General features: G+C 37.7%; 1 protein-coding gene across 1 annotated transcript in view; it reads left to right on the forward strand.

Annotated features, from left to right (window-relative positions):
* Window positions 1-973: 973 nt before the first annotated feature.
* Window positions 974-19,299, forward strand: part of lrrc1 (leucine rich repeat containing 1) — a 24,938-nt gene continuing 6,612 nt past the window's right edge. The window contains exons 1-13 of the mRNA XM_036215612.1: window positions 974-1,872; window positions 7,171-7,288; window positions 8,723-8,801; window positions 10,828-10,917; window positions 12,871-12,927; window positions 13,026-13,089; window positions 13,479-13,553; window positions 14,663-14,807; window positions 14,991-15,109; window positions 15,282-15,365; window positions 16,544-16,659; window positions 17,003-17,175; window positions 18,158-18,384. Of these exons, the coding sequence (XP_036071505.1) occupies window positions 1,714-1,872; window positions 7,171-7,288; window positions 8,723-8,801; window positions 10,828-10,917; window positions 12,871-12,927; window positions 13,026-13,089; window positions 13,479-13,553; window positions 14,663-14,807; window positions 14,991-15,109; window positions 15,282-15,365; window positions 16,544-16,659; window positions 17,003-17,175; window positions 18,158-18,384 (1,506 nt within the window). The 5' untranslated portion in view covers window positions 974-1,713. The remainder of the gene's footprint in view (window positions 1,873-7,170; window positions 7,289-8,722; window positions 8,802-10,827; window positions 10,918-12,870; window positions 12,928-13,025; window positions 13,090-13,478; window positions 13,554-14,662; window positions 14,808-14,990; window positions 15,110-15,281; window positions 15,366-16,543; window positions 16,660-17,002; window positions 17,176-18,157; window positions 18,385-19,299) is intronic.

Raw genomic sequence — 19,299 nt, forward strand, 5'->3', positions numbered from 1 at the left:
GTCCACAGCCGGAAATGGAATGGAATAAAAATCGCTGCCAATCCAACTGTCCTAATCACTCATAGCTGATTTGGATTATGCCAAAAAGTGAATAACTTAATGAAAACTTTGTATGTAACTATGGTTCTATGAATCCTGGATGACTGCTAGAGTTTCCGGTCCCTCTAGTTCCTTGCGTTCTCGCAAGAATTGTTGGTGCTTCAGGTACCAGATGACCTTTTAGCCTAACATGGGGCACAGGTAACTTCTTGTCAGTAAATTCTCAAACCACGCATGCGCAAGAAGGACCATTCAGTGCTTGAAGCACGGCCTCTGGCGCTCAAGAGGGATTTAATAGACCCTAATTTACCTAGTCACAATCAAGAAAATATACACAAAGCTTTTAGAAAATATGATAGATTTTATGATGGGAGTCATGTGGGCAAGTGGAAAATGTAACATTTGGCCCACGGGCCAGATTTTGGACATACCTGTGCTATAGTAAAGGAAACCTTCCATGCCTCAATCCAAATGACACTTTCCAGTTTTTATTATAATAGATTTAATTCATTTTGAGACAATTTTATAATGAATATGTTAATTTGATTAAATTAGGAACTTTACTCAGATGGATTGATCTTGTTAGATTGAAGAAAAATAAATAAATTTAAGTTAATTAATTGTTACACCCATGTTTTTTTTAAATTTCCTTTCTAGGCTCATATTTAGCCTAAAAAAACTTTGGAATCCTTTGAATTCATAATGTGTACGAGTTATTATAATTGTGTGAGTACAGTATGTCTTAATTTTTTGTTTTGAATTTGAGTTTTAAAGGTTGTAATTGACGAGTTTTACCTATTTTAATTTCTACTTCAGTAAGATTAGTTTAAAATAACATTAATCCTATTTCAGTGTAGTTTTTAGCTTATTTTACAGATTTTTTATGTAAAAGTGTATGAAGAAATGAGAAGTTTATTTGATTAAAACAGTAAAAATCCCTTTGTTTACATTATAGATTACATCACACCGGTGTCCTTTAATCTCCACACACCGCAGCTATATGGAAAGGTATTTGGCATAAGTATAAATACACACTGAGGTGGAATATTTAACACCTCCACGCTCCCCCCTCCTCCTCCCCCGGCCCATCATGGCGGCCCTGAGCGGGACGGGGCCAACCAGAGGAGGGAGGAGCGGCATGCCGCCATGACGTCAGCCAGGAATGAGGGAGTGAATGTTCCGGGTCAGAAACTGGACGGGAGAGGAAATTAACTCCGGCAGAGGAGATCAAACTAAACCCGAAAAGCGTCAGAATGCCTCGCTGCGCCGCGGTGACACGTCTCCTGTTGTTTTCACGCGGGGTTTACGTGTTTTAAAAGCGGCGGATGGTCGCCGTGAAGCGACGAAGAAGACGAGAGGAGAAAAAAAAAAAGAAGAAAAAACAGGTGCCTGGAAAAAAAGCTGCAAAGTGAGACAACGGAGGAGAGTTGAACTCATGTTCTCGGCGACTTGGCGAACAGTGGCTGGCTAGCTAAAGTTAGTTTTTATTTATTTATTTTACGACGGAAGTTTGGCGGTGGTGAGCTTTGCTTCGCGCCTGTGCTTTCAGCGGGTAGTCGGGCCGTCCCGCTGTAGCAATCTGTTGCATCCCCCTCCTCCTCCCGCTGCTGCTGCTCCCGGGTGCTGCTTGTTTATCGCAGGGATACGAGATTTATTCCCACCACCTCCCCCGTGATGTTTCACTGCATACCCCTTTGGCGGTGCAACCGCCACGTTGAAGTGATCGATAATCGCCACTGCTCCCTCCTCTATGTGCCCGACGAGATTTTTCGCTATGCGCGGAGTTTGGAGGAGCTGCTGCTGGATGCCAACCAACTCAAACAACTGCCAGCGGTGAGTGGGAAAACAGAAAAATATACACACAAAAAAGCACCGGGTTCACACTGAGGCCGACATGCGTCTCCTGTGTTTCCGACAAAAGCTGCTAACTGGGCTGATTAGGGGATCCTGTGGGACTCGGGGAGACAAAAATTACGCAAGATCAGCAGGGAAGACGGGCTGCTTCTGGAAAAAAGTCTTAAAATGCACCACCCAGCGCAGTAACTGAAAGTATGCGCCAGATTGTAATCGTAAACACGTTTTTTTTTTTTTTTTTTTTTTTAAATAACAGTCCCGGGTGTCTCAGACGCGGATCACGCACAACAGAACAGAAACCAAACAAAACATAAAAATCCCGGACATTGTTTCTGATGTGACTAACCTGTTTTGACAGATGCCGAGGTCAGGTGGCCTTTTTTGAGTGATCTATACAGAGGATTTAAACTCTGACTCCTCCTGTATGACAAACCACACACTGAGCATGGAAGACACAACAAACGCATCAGCCACAAAACACTCTGATCCTGTCAGAAAAGACACAAATCTGATCAGAAAAAAACATCAGTGAGTTAAGGTTGGATCTAACCACAGATTTGGTTTTATCCTCAGGTGATGCTTTTGTTTGTATGAATCGTGACATTTTTTTTAAAGGTTTAAAGATCAATCTGATCAAAATCACGTTTTGGTGTTTTTAACATATACTCTTGTATCATTGTTCACAAGATAAAGAAGCTTAACGTTACATTTTTTAGTATTTCTTTATTCAAATCATTGTGAATCAGGAGCAGACAAAAAAAAGCCATTGGAAAAAGCATAGAATATCTCTGCTCCGCTCCAATTATATCCATGTACGTCTTTGATTCCCTAGTCGCCGATATTGCCTGCACTTTTGTTGCATCGCTAATGTTAGCTTGAGTTTCTGAGGACATGTAAGAGAGTGTAAACAAAGGTATGATGGGATATGAGTGCAGGCTTACTCCCCTGCCCACATCCCGTCCATAAGTTATCAAATTTTTGATGAACTACTTGTGTTCTACAGAAACTGCCCTAGAAAAAGACACCATCTTTTTTCTCAGCTAAAAATGGCATAATCATAATTAGAAGAGTGCTTTAAAAAATATCAAAATTTGATTAGAGTGGGGCTTTAAATCAAAGCCAAAGCAGGAAAGCTGTGTTTTTTGAAAATCTGGTTTAGAATTAAAGCAACATACATGAATGTCCAAGGACAAACAAAAGGATTTCCTTTATTTTAAATTCTAAATTATTTTTATTTTATTTTTTTTTTGTAATGATACTCGATTGACAGATTTCACGGGTCTATTAACTCAGTGAAAACTTTTGCAAGCTAAAGATGCTTTACTTTTAATGTACCTCTGCAATATCTGTTTGGTTTTTTTTTGTAAACTCAAAAACTTTTCAAAGAAACGCTTTTAATCTTGGACTTTTCTGAGCTGTTCTCTAGAAGACCTACAGCTGGTGGTTTACAGTTTTACAGACACAAGGACAAAGTGTAACATAACATTCTTAATAAAACTCTCCTGGCCTTAAAACCTGCAGGTTTTGTGTGTCTTAAGAAATTATTGTTTGGATTGACTAACTGCTATCCAGTTTTATGTGCAGTTCCTACTCAAGCTTGGGTGTCTTTTCTGTTAAGAAGGCCTCATTAACATTGCTGGATTAGTAAGCCAAAGACTGCTTAAAAAGGAAAAAAATAAGAGTTTGCAGTTTGGAAATAAAGACAGACTTTTGGTTGGATAGAAACAGCATTTGTGCTTACTTGTCGCTTGAGGAAATATTAAAAAACTAGGTATTCTGGGTAAAAACAAATTGAGTATTGTCTGTTTTGTGGTAGAGCAAATGTTTGTGTTCACACATTTCCTTATTGATTTTTGTCAACGCGATAAACAGGTTGACTTCCGATGTAAGGGTACATATGAGACTCCCGACACAGTATCTTCTGCACATATTTGAAGTCTGACTAAAGGACAGTCAGATGATTATTTGCATGTAGTTGAGATAAAATGCTATTGCCCTCTTAGTGCCATTTATTCTTGCTAAGTTTACCCAGGAAATGTTCAAAAGGATACACCGCAGTGACTTTATCCCAAATAGCCTAAAAAGTAGTGAATTAACACTGCCCACTAGCCTTCCCATAGTACTGACAAAGCCGCTTTCAGATCAATCATAGCTGCCAGCAGGCAGATAAAAGCACAGAGGCTGTTTTAACAGCAAGCTCAAACAGCAAAGGTGTGCTTCTGTAGAGACAAGACGAGACACGTCAAACATGAGCATTCGTTTCAATCATTTAACCAAAAAAATGCTGAATCAAGATGGGGCTTTCACTAAATGATTGTAGCACCTGTGTTTAGTTTCATATATTTTTTGTACATTAAAGAACTGAATCCTATCTGCAAACAATAACCTTTTTTCTTTGTTCCCTCTTGACCAATATGGCTGTTTTTTTGTTTGGTTTGTAGAGAACATTTGTTTGTTTAATTAATGGCACTTAAAGTGAGGAACTAAACACAAAAGGAGGATGGTCATGAGGCTGGGTGACTACTGAAATGTTCTTATCCATTCATCAAGGTAAACGGAATGTAGTTTCCACTTTTCTCAGCTCGGGTCAAATTTAAAGATTGACTGAGGAATGAGAACTATTTAGGGCTCTGAACAGGTTTTTCTGTCAGCAGTTGGCTTAGTCCTTCATCTCCAACTTATTTGGATATAGAAGGTTTGTGTCGTAATAATAGAGAACGTATTAATCTGTGAGTTTTGATTAAAACATGTAATATTACTACAAAAGGCTCAGTAGCTTTTTCCTTGTCAATTTTTTGTTGATATTTTAGAAATATGTTTTCATAGAGTTATAAAAAAACATAAAATATGTCATATTTCTAATAAATTACTGCAATTAAATACATTTCTTATTATTGACAACTTTGTTTTTGGTATAAAGTTACTATTGAATTGTTTTCTTTAAAGTATTTGAACTTTCAAGTCTAACTAAAAATTAGGTCAATCACCAAAAATGTCATGATTCTTAAAAAAAAAAAATACCTGCTGTAAACTCTGATTCAAAACCTTCTTAAACAGTTTACTGTACGTTTAAAAACTTCTGAAACTTTCTTTTAAAATGATCAAATGTTGTCCTTTTGACATTTCAGAAATCGTGCTCTCAGTCATGTTGGTTCTAGAGAGGAAATTATGTCAATTTTAGACAGGAAGCGACAGAACTTGTTATCTGTCTGAAGTGGTAAAAAGAATACTATAAATGCAGGAGCCGAAAGCCATTGATGGGAGTGACTCATTCTCATGTGATCTACAGGAAGTGTTCTAAAGGTGGACCATCTGGTACGTGTCTGACAGAAGTTCAGAACTCCCATTTTGTGATATATAATTAGTGTGGATCCAACATATTTATGCAAAACTACTTTTAACCCCACCATGAAATGTCAGACCCCACAAAACCTTCAACACCAGCTTGTCTTTTGGAAATCCCAGCAGGGTTGTGGCCTGGCGCTCAGATTAAAGTTTTGGTCCACAACCCGTAAACCTGCTGTAACTTCGCTTGTTGATTCTCTGAAAACAAGTGCTGAGCAGAGAAAATGCGCGCTGGAAAAGTTTATTCTTGACAGGCCTTTGTTTTGAGTTTCATTCATGGAGGACTGTTTGGGGTGAGGCTTAAATGACGCTAACAGGAAGAACAGGTTAGCCTTTGGCGTCCTTGGAGGTCTGTCGATGTCTGATGCTATTTAGCAGCAGAACAGCTGGTGAGACAGAGGACCCGCTTGAGCGTTGCTCTCTGTTATTCTTCAGACTGCCTTTGTTGAGCTGAGCTGCCATTCATGTGTTCTGAACATCCACTGATATAATCTGTCAAAATCTGTTTTTCTGGAAATGACACGCGGAGGAAACCAATTCCCAGCTGCTTTCATTTGTATGTCACACTGGTTTAGCAGGGTTGCTGCACACAGATGGATTTCCCCTTTCTATTGGAGCACTGAAAGTGAAATTAGGCAGGTAGGATATGTAGGCCCAAACATTACAAGAATTTTGTTTGCTCGACGTGGCCACGGATTACAGACTGAATCATCTTAAGACCTTGGAATGACATGAACATGTTGCAACAGGGTGGAGTTTGACTTTTGGACTCTTAGACTTTATTTATTATGCACACACTATATCTGTGTCTGAATACAGTCCATGGATAATGAGAAACACTCCTTACAGATGGCATCCAAACCTGCTTTGACTATAAGTGTTATCAGATTTGTGGTAAATTTAGCTGCGTGCAGTCATTTTGGAAACACATTTCGTATGCTTTTATTTTCCACAAAAGCTTTAAAGTGGGTTATGTTAAATATTAAGAAACTGGCACAATCATTTACTTAGATATCCATAAATAGAAAATGGTTTATACCTTTTTTATGTCAACCGCATTTTTGGAGGGGCCTTGCTTTTCGACACACCTGTTAACTAGGAGTAGTTTGAAATGTGATGCCCTGAAGGGAAATTCACAAGTTCTTCTTTTCATGCCAGAGCAAAATTGAAACTTCAGGCCATGTTGTTCATTTGTACTAATTGCTTAATGAAAACTAGTCCAGTCAGATGCATCATCTTAGGGATGTAAAAGTAACTACATTCTATTTAATTTGAAGGACTTATGCATCAAGAGTCATTTAGGATGGATCGTCTCTGCTTTTTTTGTTTTAAAAGTTAGTAGACACAATAGGACTATAATTTCAAAGAGCGTCTGAAAACTGGAGCAGATCTCTTTTAGAGGGTCAGGTGGTTTTCATCCAATGCAGTTGATTAAATAATCTTCAACCCGCCTGACTCCCGCCCTTATGTGTCAAATTCCATTCTTGTTTGTTAAACTACATCCAACAAAACTATCTTGTCATAGGCAGAAACATGCAGGTGTTGATAAAAACCTCAGACGCAGATGTAGCACGTTTGGTTTCAGTGACAAGAGCTGAACATACGAGTTATGACTGCTTCCATTTTTTCACACGCTGGTGACAAACTATCAAAACAACCTCAGAAAGATGAAAAAAACCGACTCACCCTTTCTGAACAGCTGTGAGTTTTTCTTCCAAAATAGTCACACAATGGGGAGGTACAAAGGAGTGGCTGGATGTTTGATTGTGTCTGAACTGCAAAACAGGTTAACTTTAAACTCATGACATGGTTTCATCAAACTATTTGACAAATACTAATTAACATTGACAGTAATAAACAGTAAAACAAAAATATTAAGTGTAAATATTTGATGTATTTTCCATTAATCTATATTTTTTCTTTCCCTTTTAGGAATTATTCCGCCTAGTAAAACTGCGAAAATTCACTGCAAGTGACAATGAGATCCAAGTCATTCCACCGGAAATAGCCAACTTTATCCAGCTGGTAGAACTGGATGTATCTCGAAATGGTAAGTTAGCTAAAAAATTAGAAGATACATGATTCAGTTTGTTTTATTATAAAACTGCCTGAACTACAGGGGTTAACCCATTTAACACACTCTTTCTTGTACATACTGTAAATCTTCACCTATTTACACCATCGAGGTGAAGCAGCTGATTCTGACATAGAAAAAAAAACAGCTTTTCATATAAGCTTTGCATCATATGCAACACAATACTTAGTTAAGGGTCTCTTCAGAGTGGACACATGTGGTTCGCCTAAATTGAACCAGAGTTTGTTTACCCCGATAATCTGGAACAATAATCCGTCTAATTGGACCCAAACAGACTCTGGTCCAGGACCAGGAACCACTCTCGGATTCATCTTGTGAAGTGGTTTCGGTTCGTTTCCAATTGGACTGAGCTCTCGGTCTCTGTGAGAGTCCTCAGTCTGAATAGACTCAGAGCTCGGAGTGGAACAATTGGACCAAAAGGCCACCGTAGCTGGGCATTGTGAGATGTTAACAGAGTAGAAATGAAGCAACCATAAGCTGCAGGTAAATGTGGAGCAACAACGAGACACAACAACTCATTGGAATGTCTTTGGATGAATGCAGGCTAAGTAAAACAAATTTTGATCCACATTGCTTCTCACACTGTTTTTTGTTTTTCTGTGACAGAATCATCTAATTTACATTGAATGGGTAATCACTGCACTGCTGTAAAGTGTTGCATTGCAGTGTAAGGCTGCTTTTCTCAGCCATAGAATCTGCTGGCATTACGTTAGTTGCGTAAACGGTTTAAGAGTTACAGTAGTTGAAAGAATGTAAACACTGGAGCTAAAACTCTTATGTTTAAGGGTTAAAAACAGCAAAACACTTGGACTTTAAGTTTCATCTCCCTGAAGAAAACAGATTTATTTCTGATCATTTCGATGTGAAATTACAAACAATTATTTTTTTTTACTCTAATTAGTTTTACAATGATAACAAATTTGGTCTCCAAAACTATCTCCTGAACAGTGGCAAGAGCTGCAGGTGAAGCTGTTCAGAGCCACGCGGTGCACTGAACATCTTGCTCTCCCAAACATATTTATCATTTTGAACAAAATTCCATTAAAGCTGGCTTTAAGGTTGACTGTAGCCAGGAAAATGACATAGATCCTCCATCTGTTTAAACATCTTTGCTCAAGAATTCACGAGTAATAGATGTAAAAGCAGAAGGAGTAAAGGAAACCGAACTGCTTGCCTTTTTAACTCATTAATCAATGTTATGTGCATGTCTGCGTTCATTAAATTCTTTTACTGAAGAAAAAACACTTGGGTTTGCAAAATATGTGTAATTTTTTTTTAACCCAGGGTTGTTGCATTTTTTTTATTAGTTAAATGCTGTGTAATTTACCCTTTTAATCCTTCACTAGTGTGTTTGAAGAAGTTTGTAACTGTATGTGTTTTTTCCTTTAGATATATATGAAATTCCTGACAGCATTTCGTACTGTAAAGCCCTCCAAGTGGCAGATTTCAGTGGAAATCCAATAGCAAGGTAAATCCCCTTTTCCCCTGAAATGGATTTTCAAAATAATTATTCTTATTTTAATGTAGGTAGATTATTAAATATCAAAACTATATTTGTGTTTTTTATGAAGAAATGTACATCTGTACTATGCCGTCTACATTTTCTTTTTGGCTTTAGGAGCTTTTCTCTGCTTGACTGATTGTGCTTAGCGTGCTTTTATTTTGTAGGTGAGATCAGCTCCAATTTGCACCTCAGCATGAGCAGTGGCTCATGGCCTTGCAGTTTAGTTTAGCCGGCAACAAAGCGCGATCGAAGTTACACAGCCATGGCTGTTCAATACAATTATGCACACACACATGCTTTCCTCCTTTCTCCTACATTCAATTTTTCCACTTGTTTTACAGTTAAGTATCGATTTCTAATTTAATTTCTTAGTAGAAGAATTTAATCCCAGGTATGTGATAGCCCTTTTCTCGTCACTTTAAAACATAATATTATAAAATACGTCTGTTTTTTTAATAGATTATAAAAATCAATAAAAAAAAACAAGTAAAGTAATCAAGATGTTTTGAGTGGACAGATTCATATTTTACTTTTTTATTCCATAATTATGCAGAAAAAGACTCTTGGACAGTCAAAAGAGCTGCCTTAAAAAAAGGTAACCAGAGTTCAAATGGTGCCAAAAGCATCAATGCTGTTACTATGCCATCCCAACAAGCATAGTAATAGACTCATTAGCTGATGCTGCGGTCATAAACAGCTTATGTGTTCGTTCTTGTTTGAACAAGCAGCTGATGTGTCTGTAATCAGCAGTATGCAGAGTAGGAGCACATCTCTACAGGCTGCCACGTTTTGGATTCTGATCCATTAATTTCCTGTTGTAGAGTTGAAGTGATGTGCAAAATAAAGTTTAACTTCTTTCAAACAAACAATCAAAAAAAATACATGTATATATATATATATATATATATATATATATATATTTTTTTTTGTATAGATATTTGGTTTATTTTGACCTTGTGAAAAAAATGACAGAGTAAATCTACTGTCTTTTTTTTAGTTTATAGATATAGACTAATTCATGTCTATCTTAAACCAGGTTTATTCTGCAATAGGCTAATTTTTTTTTAGAGATCGCTAGAGATGCTTTCTCAGCTTTTTCTGTGTAAAACATTTGAGGCTCGGTAAAGTCATGTGAACATTATGTATTCAGATATTCAAAACTATGCAGTTCAACTATACATTTGTGAAAACATCATTAACATATCAAAACATCTCCACATTTGTTTTTAAATGTTTTTGCTTCTCTGAATATCACTTCTCGATTCACAATTTGTCATTTGAATTTAGGATTTATTTAACTTGATTAACTGGATTTATTTTTCAAATGTAAACTATTATTGTTATAATTAAGTGCTCCACAAAGCTAATTATACAAACTGGAATTTTTGTGAATAAAGGCAAAAAATCTAACATTAAAAACTGCTGGCTGCATTTTTTCACCATGATTATTGTAAAGGAAAATCTACTTGGATAATTTCATTATCTTAATTTCTTTTCAAACTAAAGATAGATTCAATTTAATTATTACTTTCAATTGTGCTATAATTACAACGGCAAGCCACAAACTCTCTGCTCCGCCCCATTCTGATGCATCCATTTGCAGGCGTATAGATCAATGCACTTCTTTGTTTTCTCCGTCTAAACTGGCGTCTGAATAGCTTCAATGTTGCTCGCCATTTTTTTTTGCACCGTTAATGTCAGGTAGGGGCTGTGACGAGCTGTAGGAGAGCGTGTAAACAAAAGGATGATGGGAAATTGGGGCAGGTTTAATCAGTGTCAACTTTCCTGCCCACAACCCAATTTCTAATGAACTATTGCTGCTCTACAGAGACTGTCCTAGAAACCAACACAGGTTTTTACATTTTTTCTGATAACGACAATCATGATTAAAAGACCACTAAGAACACTTAAGCAATAGATCAAAATATGATCGGAATGGGACTTGAAGCTGTCTTCTCATGTTTTCTTCTTTTTGTTGTGTTTTTTCAAGGTTACCCGTAAGCTTTCCAGAGCTACGGAACTTGGTGTGCCTTTCCATCAACGATATTTCTCTACAGTGTCTTCCAGACAACTTTGGAAAGTGAGTAGTTCTGCTGTGCCTCTGTTTTGTCTCTTGGTGTTCTGAACATATTTGTCACTTTGTTTAGCGAGTAAACAGCACATGAAGGTGAGCAGGGCGTGTTCACTTCTCTTCCGGCCTCTTTAGGATCTAATTGTAGTTTTAGGTGTGGACACAGATCTAATAGTTTTTCCTAAACATCAGAAGTCTGGAACAGCTTGTAAGTTTACAACCATGTGCTAAAACCTTTTAGACTTGGCATTCTTTTAGAGTTTTGGTGATTTTCTCATTGATTGATTAATATTTAACTGTGGGCATTACTTTGCACTATTATGCTTTGGGTTTAATTATTTTATTAGATAGGGTGTGTGTTTGAGTGCGCAAGACACCAGAATGTTAAAAGCAGTTCCATCGAAGGTGTTGTGGTGTGATAATAGTTAAAAATAAAAGTCTAGGATTTATTCTGTATCTTAGATAAACTAGATTTTTTTGCAGCTAGTCAGTTGCTGCCTAGTCTGAGAAAATTGTAATTTAGAACATCAGACATTGTGTTGTTTTTCACTTTTTTCATTAAGAAAAGTAAAAATCTTGTTGGTTTATAAAAGGTTTGTCTGACACCAGTCTTTTTCCCGTTGAGCCCTCTTATAGGTTGTTATTGAAGTTTCAGGTTATTGTCCCTTCTGAGTTGTTTTCATAGATCTCTGGATATTAATACTAAGCTGAATTTAAACCTTTAAGGAGATGGACTTAAGGAGATACAACTGTAGCAGACATCAGAAGAAATCAAAGCGCCGTGTTGCTTGAATAGGCTTTTAAGGAGCTATTTGTTGTAGTGGATTCAGATTAAGTAGAATTAAGACAGACTCCAAGCTTTTTTTGTGGTAGAAAATGTTCCGGTTGTTAGTTTAGGACCAAAATCTCAAATTAATGTATGATAACAAAAGACAAACTTCTGTTTATATTGTGTTAAAGTATTTGAATAATGAAAATTGTGTTTTTGGTGTTTTTAACATTTTCTTTTGGTATTTTTCTGACAATGGATGACATATATCTTTTAGAATAGATCAAAATATGATCTAAGTGGGTCTTTAAAGGAAGTCAATGAAGTTTATTGTTTTTTTTTTTTTTGGTCACGTCATTTTCACCAAAAATGTCTAACTTGTTTGGCTACTTTATGCAATTTTCACATCTAAAAACATTTTTTTTGCTTTATGTCTGTAACTTGTTTGGTTGATCGTTTAGACAGCCCAACCAGCTTTAGCTTCACTAGTTTATTTTGATTGCCAACAAGCAGACAGAGGAGCGGCTCTCCTCCTGCGTTAGCTCTCCTCCCTCCTTTGGCTCTTGGTACGGCCTGTTCTCCCCACACGTGTTGTATTTATCTTGACTAACACAGTGACTGAAGGCCTGCACTCCGTCAGGGGAAGAAAGGGAATGAAAAGCAGAACATAGTAAGAGCGCCTCGCTGGAAGTTTTTCAGAAAGTGATGAAACCAAAATAGTAAATGACTTCCAGGTTTGATCTTCAGTCTGTTGGATAAAAACAACGTTAGGAAGCAGTAGTTTGTGATTCTTTATTTTAGCATTTTTAGTTTGAGTTTCTAAATCTGTTGTAAACTTCCTGGTTTTACATTTATGAGAAGTTGTAATAAAAAGTATGATTTTCTTGTATTTATTAATAATTATTCTATTTCTTTTGCATGATGACTACATTTCTAAAACCATCTAATCTTTATTTGGGAACCAAAAGATATTAATTCCAGCAGATAATTCCGTACTTTGCTCCCTTGTGGTCATTTTCCATTTTCCTTTTCATGCAACATGTTTATGCCGCTGTAATTTTGCTGCCTTGATAAGACGGACCCACCTCCAAACTACTTCCTGTTCGGAGACATCTGATAACAAAGTCCTATGGCCTTTTGTGGCTGTCTAGGTCTCCAGACTTATACTTCTCCATGTTTTTGTGTCATTGCAGCCTCTCCAATTTAGTATCCTTAGAACTAAGAGACAATATCCTGACATTCCTGCCTGAGTGAGTACACATTCACCTTGCTGAGTGATTTATTGATAGTCTCTGTTTTAATCTCCATGGCGCTGCATTCTCACCTCACTTGCTTCCTTTATTTACAGTTCGTTGTCTGAGCTTCACAAACTCGAAGGACTCGACTTGGGCAGTAACGAACTGGTAGAATTGGTGAGCCATTTTACCATTCACTTTTAAATGCTTTTGTTTTCTCCTTAAACATCACTCAATGACAAAATCCCAGTTTACCCACTTTCCATCACATGACATTTTCAGACAGATGTGATGTCTTTTCAGTTTGTGCTTCTACATTATTGTAAGAATCTCTTATTTAAGTTTGTATATGTATATATAAACTCTAAGTTTATCTTTAACATTGCAATTGCATATTTATTGTAATTTTGATAACAGCCACAATGCAAAAATTGGGTGTTATTCCAGTAAGTGGGACGTGTTAGACAATATTACAAGTTTTTATGAAAGGATAAACAATTGTTTACTATTTTTGATGTTAGTTTTGTCTTTCTTCTTACTGTTTTTCATTTTTTTTCCCCATATAGCCTAAGTCTATAGGCAATCTTTCCAAGTTGAAGGAACTGTGGCTTGATGGAAACCAGTTGATTGAACTTCCTGCAGTAAGATGATCTTGCAGTTACATTTTTAAAACTGAACTATTTTTCTGTTGTTGATATCTTTATGGTTTTAGTGTCATCTAGTCCATATGTTTCTATAATAAACCAGAGTTTAAGGAATCTTTGAGATTTATTATGCTACGTACACACCAAGTATGTGATTCACGTTCAAGAACGTGCTAAACATGGGTTCTTGAATGCGCTTTTAGCATACGGTGTTCACAGTGAACTGTCGCTATTCGATACTGGTGATAAAATATACTGCGAGTATCGATACTTTCACAGCAATATACCGATATAAAAGAGATTTTGATCGAATCTGAATTCTTCCCCTATCTCTTAGCCTTCCAAATGGAGAGCTACGGAAAAATAGTTTCAAATTCGGACGTTACTCCCAATTGATGACGTCATCAATAGTTGCCAATCAGCTATGTTAGCGCGGAGCTGCTAGCGCTCAGAAAATACATAAACAAAGTTGGTTTTATAACTTTAATGAGGTCATGCTAAAACAAAAAGTCATTACTTACATTTAAATGTAAACTTCTGTGCTTCAGAGCACAGCCACATGGAGAAAAGCGCTGAACACCTTTGCACCGTCGATGGCTCTGGATCCTTCCACTGCGAGGATTAGCCCTAAAAAAGAAAAAAAATATTTTAGACAACCCTACCCCTAAAAATACCCCTACAATCTGAAGGTTAGGGAGAAGCTGGAGGACTAGGGGACGGATTCGGATTTGGCCATAGTGTCATATAAATCCAGCCTGGCACAAATTGCAGTTAGTAATTTCTCGTCTACATTCAATGGCGGGTGTGTTTTGAATATGACGCACTACCAAATCCGAGTCCCGGACTGGTCAAAGTTTCACTGGTGTAACTATCAGCTACCTGGTGTTTTCTATGCTGAGGCCAGAAACAAACTTAAAAACTTGTGTGAGTGATGCGTGAACATGAGAGTTTTGAATATGGAAGACCAAAACACGCATATGAGGCGTTTACATAGACTTCTGAGTTGGTTAGAGTGAATATGATGAATGCAATATTGACGCCTCAATTTTGACTACAAGTTGCTTTTTTTGCCCATTTTCTCACCCGTTCTGTGCTCTGAACCGCAGACAATCTGCTGCATCAGAAACCTGATGTGTCTGGATGTGTCGGAAAACAAGCTGGAAGGACTTCCTCAGGAGTTGGGAGGCCTTGAGAATCTCACGGACCTGCTAGTGTCGGAGAACTCCATTGAAGTTATTCCTGAAAGCATTGGTATGGTTTTCCTCAGCTCTCTAAAAAACTTCATAAAACCATGAATATACATTTATGCTGACAGTTTTAGATTACAAATATAATTTCATTAGGATTTTATGATGCATATGAATTCAGAATGCAACTGCCTGTGTGTACTGCTCAAAATGTTGTTTTTACTATTTTTTTTTTGTTTTATTGCAGGAAAACTACAGAAACTTTCTATACTCAAAGTTGACCAGAACAGACTAAGTTGTCTTCCGGAGAGCATTGGCAGTTGTGAAAGTCTTACAGAACTCATCCTCACAGAAAACCAAATAAAGGTTTGTTTTCTTAATGTGTTTTGGATTTCTAAGACCAGACAATGCCTTTGTCAATCCAGTGCAGCTCTTTTGTGAAAGGATTTACCTTACATTTATAAAAAAAAGGAAGTGTAAAAACACCCCTGAAGCCCTTGTTGATCTTCTGCTTTGGTTTATTTGTTTACCTTGGCAGAGTTTGCCTCGGAGCATCGGGAAGCTGAAGAAACTGTTGAACCTAAACTGTGACAGAAACCAGCTAACGTCGTTACCTAAGGAGGTAAGCTCCTTCAATTTCAATTAAGTCGACATTGAAGAAAAAGGCCACCAAGCCAGCTGTGATTGTGAAAACAACATTGAGCATTTTTATAACCCTCTGTTTAGGGAAATGTATTTGTCATTTATCACCAAGCCCAAAAATGATACTTATCACGCAATAACTTTTTCTGTTTTGCACGTAGTTCCTGCTTTAACCTTGTTGTTACTTAAAGGGCTCCTGTGCTTGTTTTGAGGCAAACAAATGTGACATATACTGCAGTTATAATAGCCTAGAATGGCACAAAGCGACGGCTATGTGTGCAGAAACTCCCGTTCTCGTCTGGCGAGACAGTGACCGTGGCTGTCGTGCCCTCATTCACTTCGACTGCACGTTATTCTGGTTTGTCCAGTGTCGTCTGAGGGGTCTGCATTGTGTTCGTGTGTGACATTCTTCGTCAGCCTCTTGTCCGCTTAAGTGAACTCATGCTTCGTTGAAAGCTCCATCTGAAAGGCGTCTTTAAGCGTTGCACAACGCCCCAGTGTCCTCTGGACGCAAAGCTGACAGTGTTTTATGAAAGAAAACCAACAGTTTGGCTCTCTGCGCAGATAATCAGACGACTTTTCCACTTATTTTCTCTTTCAACTCAACGTTGCATGACATCTCCACAAATCAGAGTAACCATGACCTGAGTATTGATTTGGGTTTTTCTAAACTAACTGACGATCGACTGAGTTATTGATTCTGCTGATTGCTTGTAACAGTTTTTTCCGGCTGACACTCAACTGCAGCATAAATCTCAACAGTTTCCAGGTTGCAAACACTTTGTTTACTCTTGTTTTCTTCCGCACTCTTACATTTAAAACTGAACTCGGAGCCTTAAGGGAGACGGATCTTAAAATATTCGAGCCTCATGTGCTTCTGTCGGAGCTGATTTATTGGTAGCAGTTCAACCGGCTCATCTGCTCTCTGTTTTGTCTGGCTACTGGGTCTAATTGGGCCTAATTTTAGGTCTCCCTGCCACATCTATTGACATGAAATCCTGTTGTTATCATCTCTAATTCCAAAGCAAAGTTCCCAAAAACTGATTTACTTGAAATTCTGTAGCCTTACCCCCCCCAAACAAGCAATTTGTGTTGCTTATATTTAAAAGATATTGATGCATGTTGATGGTTTGTGTTGGTGACATATCCTGACTCCAGATCGGAGGCTGCTGCCGTCTGAATGTCTTCTGCGTGCGGGATAACAGACTGACCAGGATACCTGCAGAGCTGTCACAGGCCACGGAGCTGCACGTGCTCGACGTCTCTGGAAACCGGTGCGTTACCTCTTTGTAGCACAGGCATGGATGCAGGTTGAAACAGGTCGAGACAAGATCATCAGGAATGAAACAAATCGTCTCGTTCCTAAAGATGATCTTGATATAGTGGAGCATCTTCGTCAGAAGGTGTTCTTTTTTATCCCTTTTATTGTACCTCTTCCAGATTTTGTCTTTAGGAAAATCTGAGTGATGTCTGCTGTTTGAGTCATATATGAACGTACTTATGTCTTTGTCTGGAAACCTCCCCCGTGTTTTTATCAGTCCAATGTTTCCATAGTAGTGTCTGTGTTTTGGAAAAGACACGAACACGGTGAAGCTCTTCCTTCTTGTCCGTGTCCAGACTTGCCCACCTGCCGCTGTCCCTGACCACGCTCCAGCTCAAGGCCTTGTGGTTGTCAGAAAACCAGTCGCAGCCACTCCTCTCCTTCCAGACAGATGAGGACCTTGAGTCAGGAGAGAAAGTGCTCACCTGTGTGCTGCTGCCCCAGCAGCCATGTGAATCAGACTATAAAGGTATGACGAGCTTTCTTGCAGTTTTTCTGTTACCTAAAGACCCACTCCCATCATTTTTTGAGCTATAAAATCTTTGTGGCCCACACAGAGTTTTTCGTCTGCTCTTGAATCAGAACAAGAAATTCTCAAAAATTTAATTTTGAGCTTAATTTAATTAATTGATGTCCTCCATCATCAAAAAAATCCCTTAAGAACCTGTTAAAAACCCAATTTTGATCGGAGTGGGTCTGCTTTCCTCACTATGCATCTCTATTTCTAGCTCTTCATCATTCCAGTTTAGTCTCTGAGCATGTAGAGGCCCTCGGCTTTGATGACATTATCACATGATCAGCGCAGTTTGTGTCTCGCTCTCTGATCCTCCTCCGTGTTGGTTATGAAGCGATCGCATAAGGAATCTCCTTTGACATCTCAGAGCCTCTCTCCCTTGAAGCCATCTTTGGTTGTGTTTTTTAGTAACGCAGTAGATTAAACGGCTAAAGAGGCTTAGTGGTGGCTGGCCTGCTGCCATTAAAAGCTCTCCCACTGGGAGTTATGACTGGGAAATGGTTAAGTTTACTGTGATTATTCCAAGTTTTGTGTACAATGAATTGGAACAATACCCCTCAGGACTTGTAGCTTTTTCCAGTTCCTTTTTTTTACAAAGTAATCCTCCAGCGAATGATTTAGTGTGGTAATGTTCTGTCTGTCTCTCGGGGCAAAAATGCAGATATTAAACCAGTGCAGGTCAGATCAGTGAGGCTGTAGTTGGGGGCAGGGAAGATTGTGTTGCTGTAAGCCAGTGACTAAGCTGGGATTTGAAACCATGATCTGGCAGTTTCACTCTCTCCTATTGGTGCTGGGTCGTTCTCCAACTCTCAATTCTTGATTTCAGACCTGCAAAAATGTGTAATCTTCATGGTCTTTTTTTCAGGGGGCTTGGTGAATTTCTGTGCGGCTGAATATCTTTTTCTTTTTATTCTTTCTTAAAATGTTGCTGGCTCAGAAAATCTTGCTCGCTTTGAAGGCCTGGACAGCCTGGTTAATGGGATGGTAGATGACTCGTGGGCCAACGCCGTGGATACCAGCAGGAAAAGCACCATCCAGTTTGCGGATGATGATGAAGACGATGACGAAGAGGACGATAAGGTGAGACCTGCAATCATGAATGAACCAAATAAATTGATAAAAACCAAAAGAAATAATTTAATTATTTTATTTGAGTTGATCAAAGCAAAATAGACAAAATTGACTTGAGGTGTGAAATCCATGTGGGTTCAGAACATTTAGCTAATAAAAAGTGCTAGTGATGCTTCAGGCTAAAGCAACAGAATGCTAACGTCTTCTCTGAAGCTTCACAAACAGCTTGAACTTTATCTGGAACAAAATTGTGTAACATTTGAAAGCTGTGACCAATGCAGTACCGACCACAAACATTCAACTCTTTGTAAGATCTAAGATTTGTAAATATTTGTGTTCAAGAAATGTGGAATATTTCTACTGTAGACTTCCATTTTTTTAAATTATTTTTCCGTTAAAGATCACTTATATAATTTTGATCTATTGTATAAGCGGTCTTTTAATTGTGATTGTGACATTTTTAGCAAAAATAAAAAAATCTGTGTTGTTTTCTAGGATGTAATTTCTGCAGAATGACAGTAGTTTAATGCTGTTTGGGTTGGTCGTATTTTTTTTGGAAGTTTGTTTTCAAGTAGCATTTTTTCAACTGGTCCTGACTCAAACATTTTAAAAAGAAATATCTACAAATGCAACATTGAGCTTCATTTTCTTAATATATGTCTTCCATCATCACACAAATACCACAAGAACACGTTAAAAATACCAAAAAAGTCTGAAACTTCTGCTTTAAAACAAACAAATGCAATGAAGGAAATCTTGGAAGTTTTTATAAAGTTTAGGGGAATTATGCCAGGCTTTTAGACATTATTTAAATTGTTAAGACATTTTTTTGCATTTTTTTTATTTTGGATTCCTACATTTTTATTTGATCTTATTTTCTAAAAATAAATACTGTGTGATCACAATTTTTGTGATTTATTTTTTTTCCACTAAAAATTCAGAATTTAGTTTTTTTAACTATTTATTTTGGAAAGGATATATTTAATAAAAGATGCTGGGATTGCACTA

The sequence above is a fragment of the Oryzias melastigma genome, linkage group LG15, assembly GCF_002922805.2.
Source record: "Oryzias melastigma strain HK-1 linkage group LG15, ASM292280v2, whole genome shotgun sequence".
In the NCBI taxonomy this organism is placed as follows: Eukaryota; Metazoa; Chordata; class Actinopteri; order Beloniformes; family Adrianichthyidae; genus Oryzias; species Oryzias melastigma.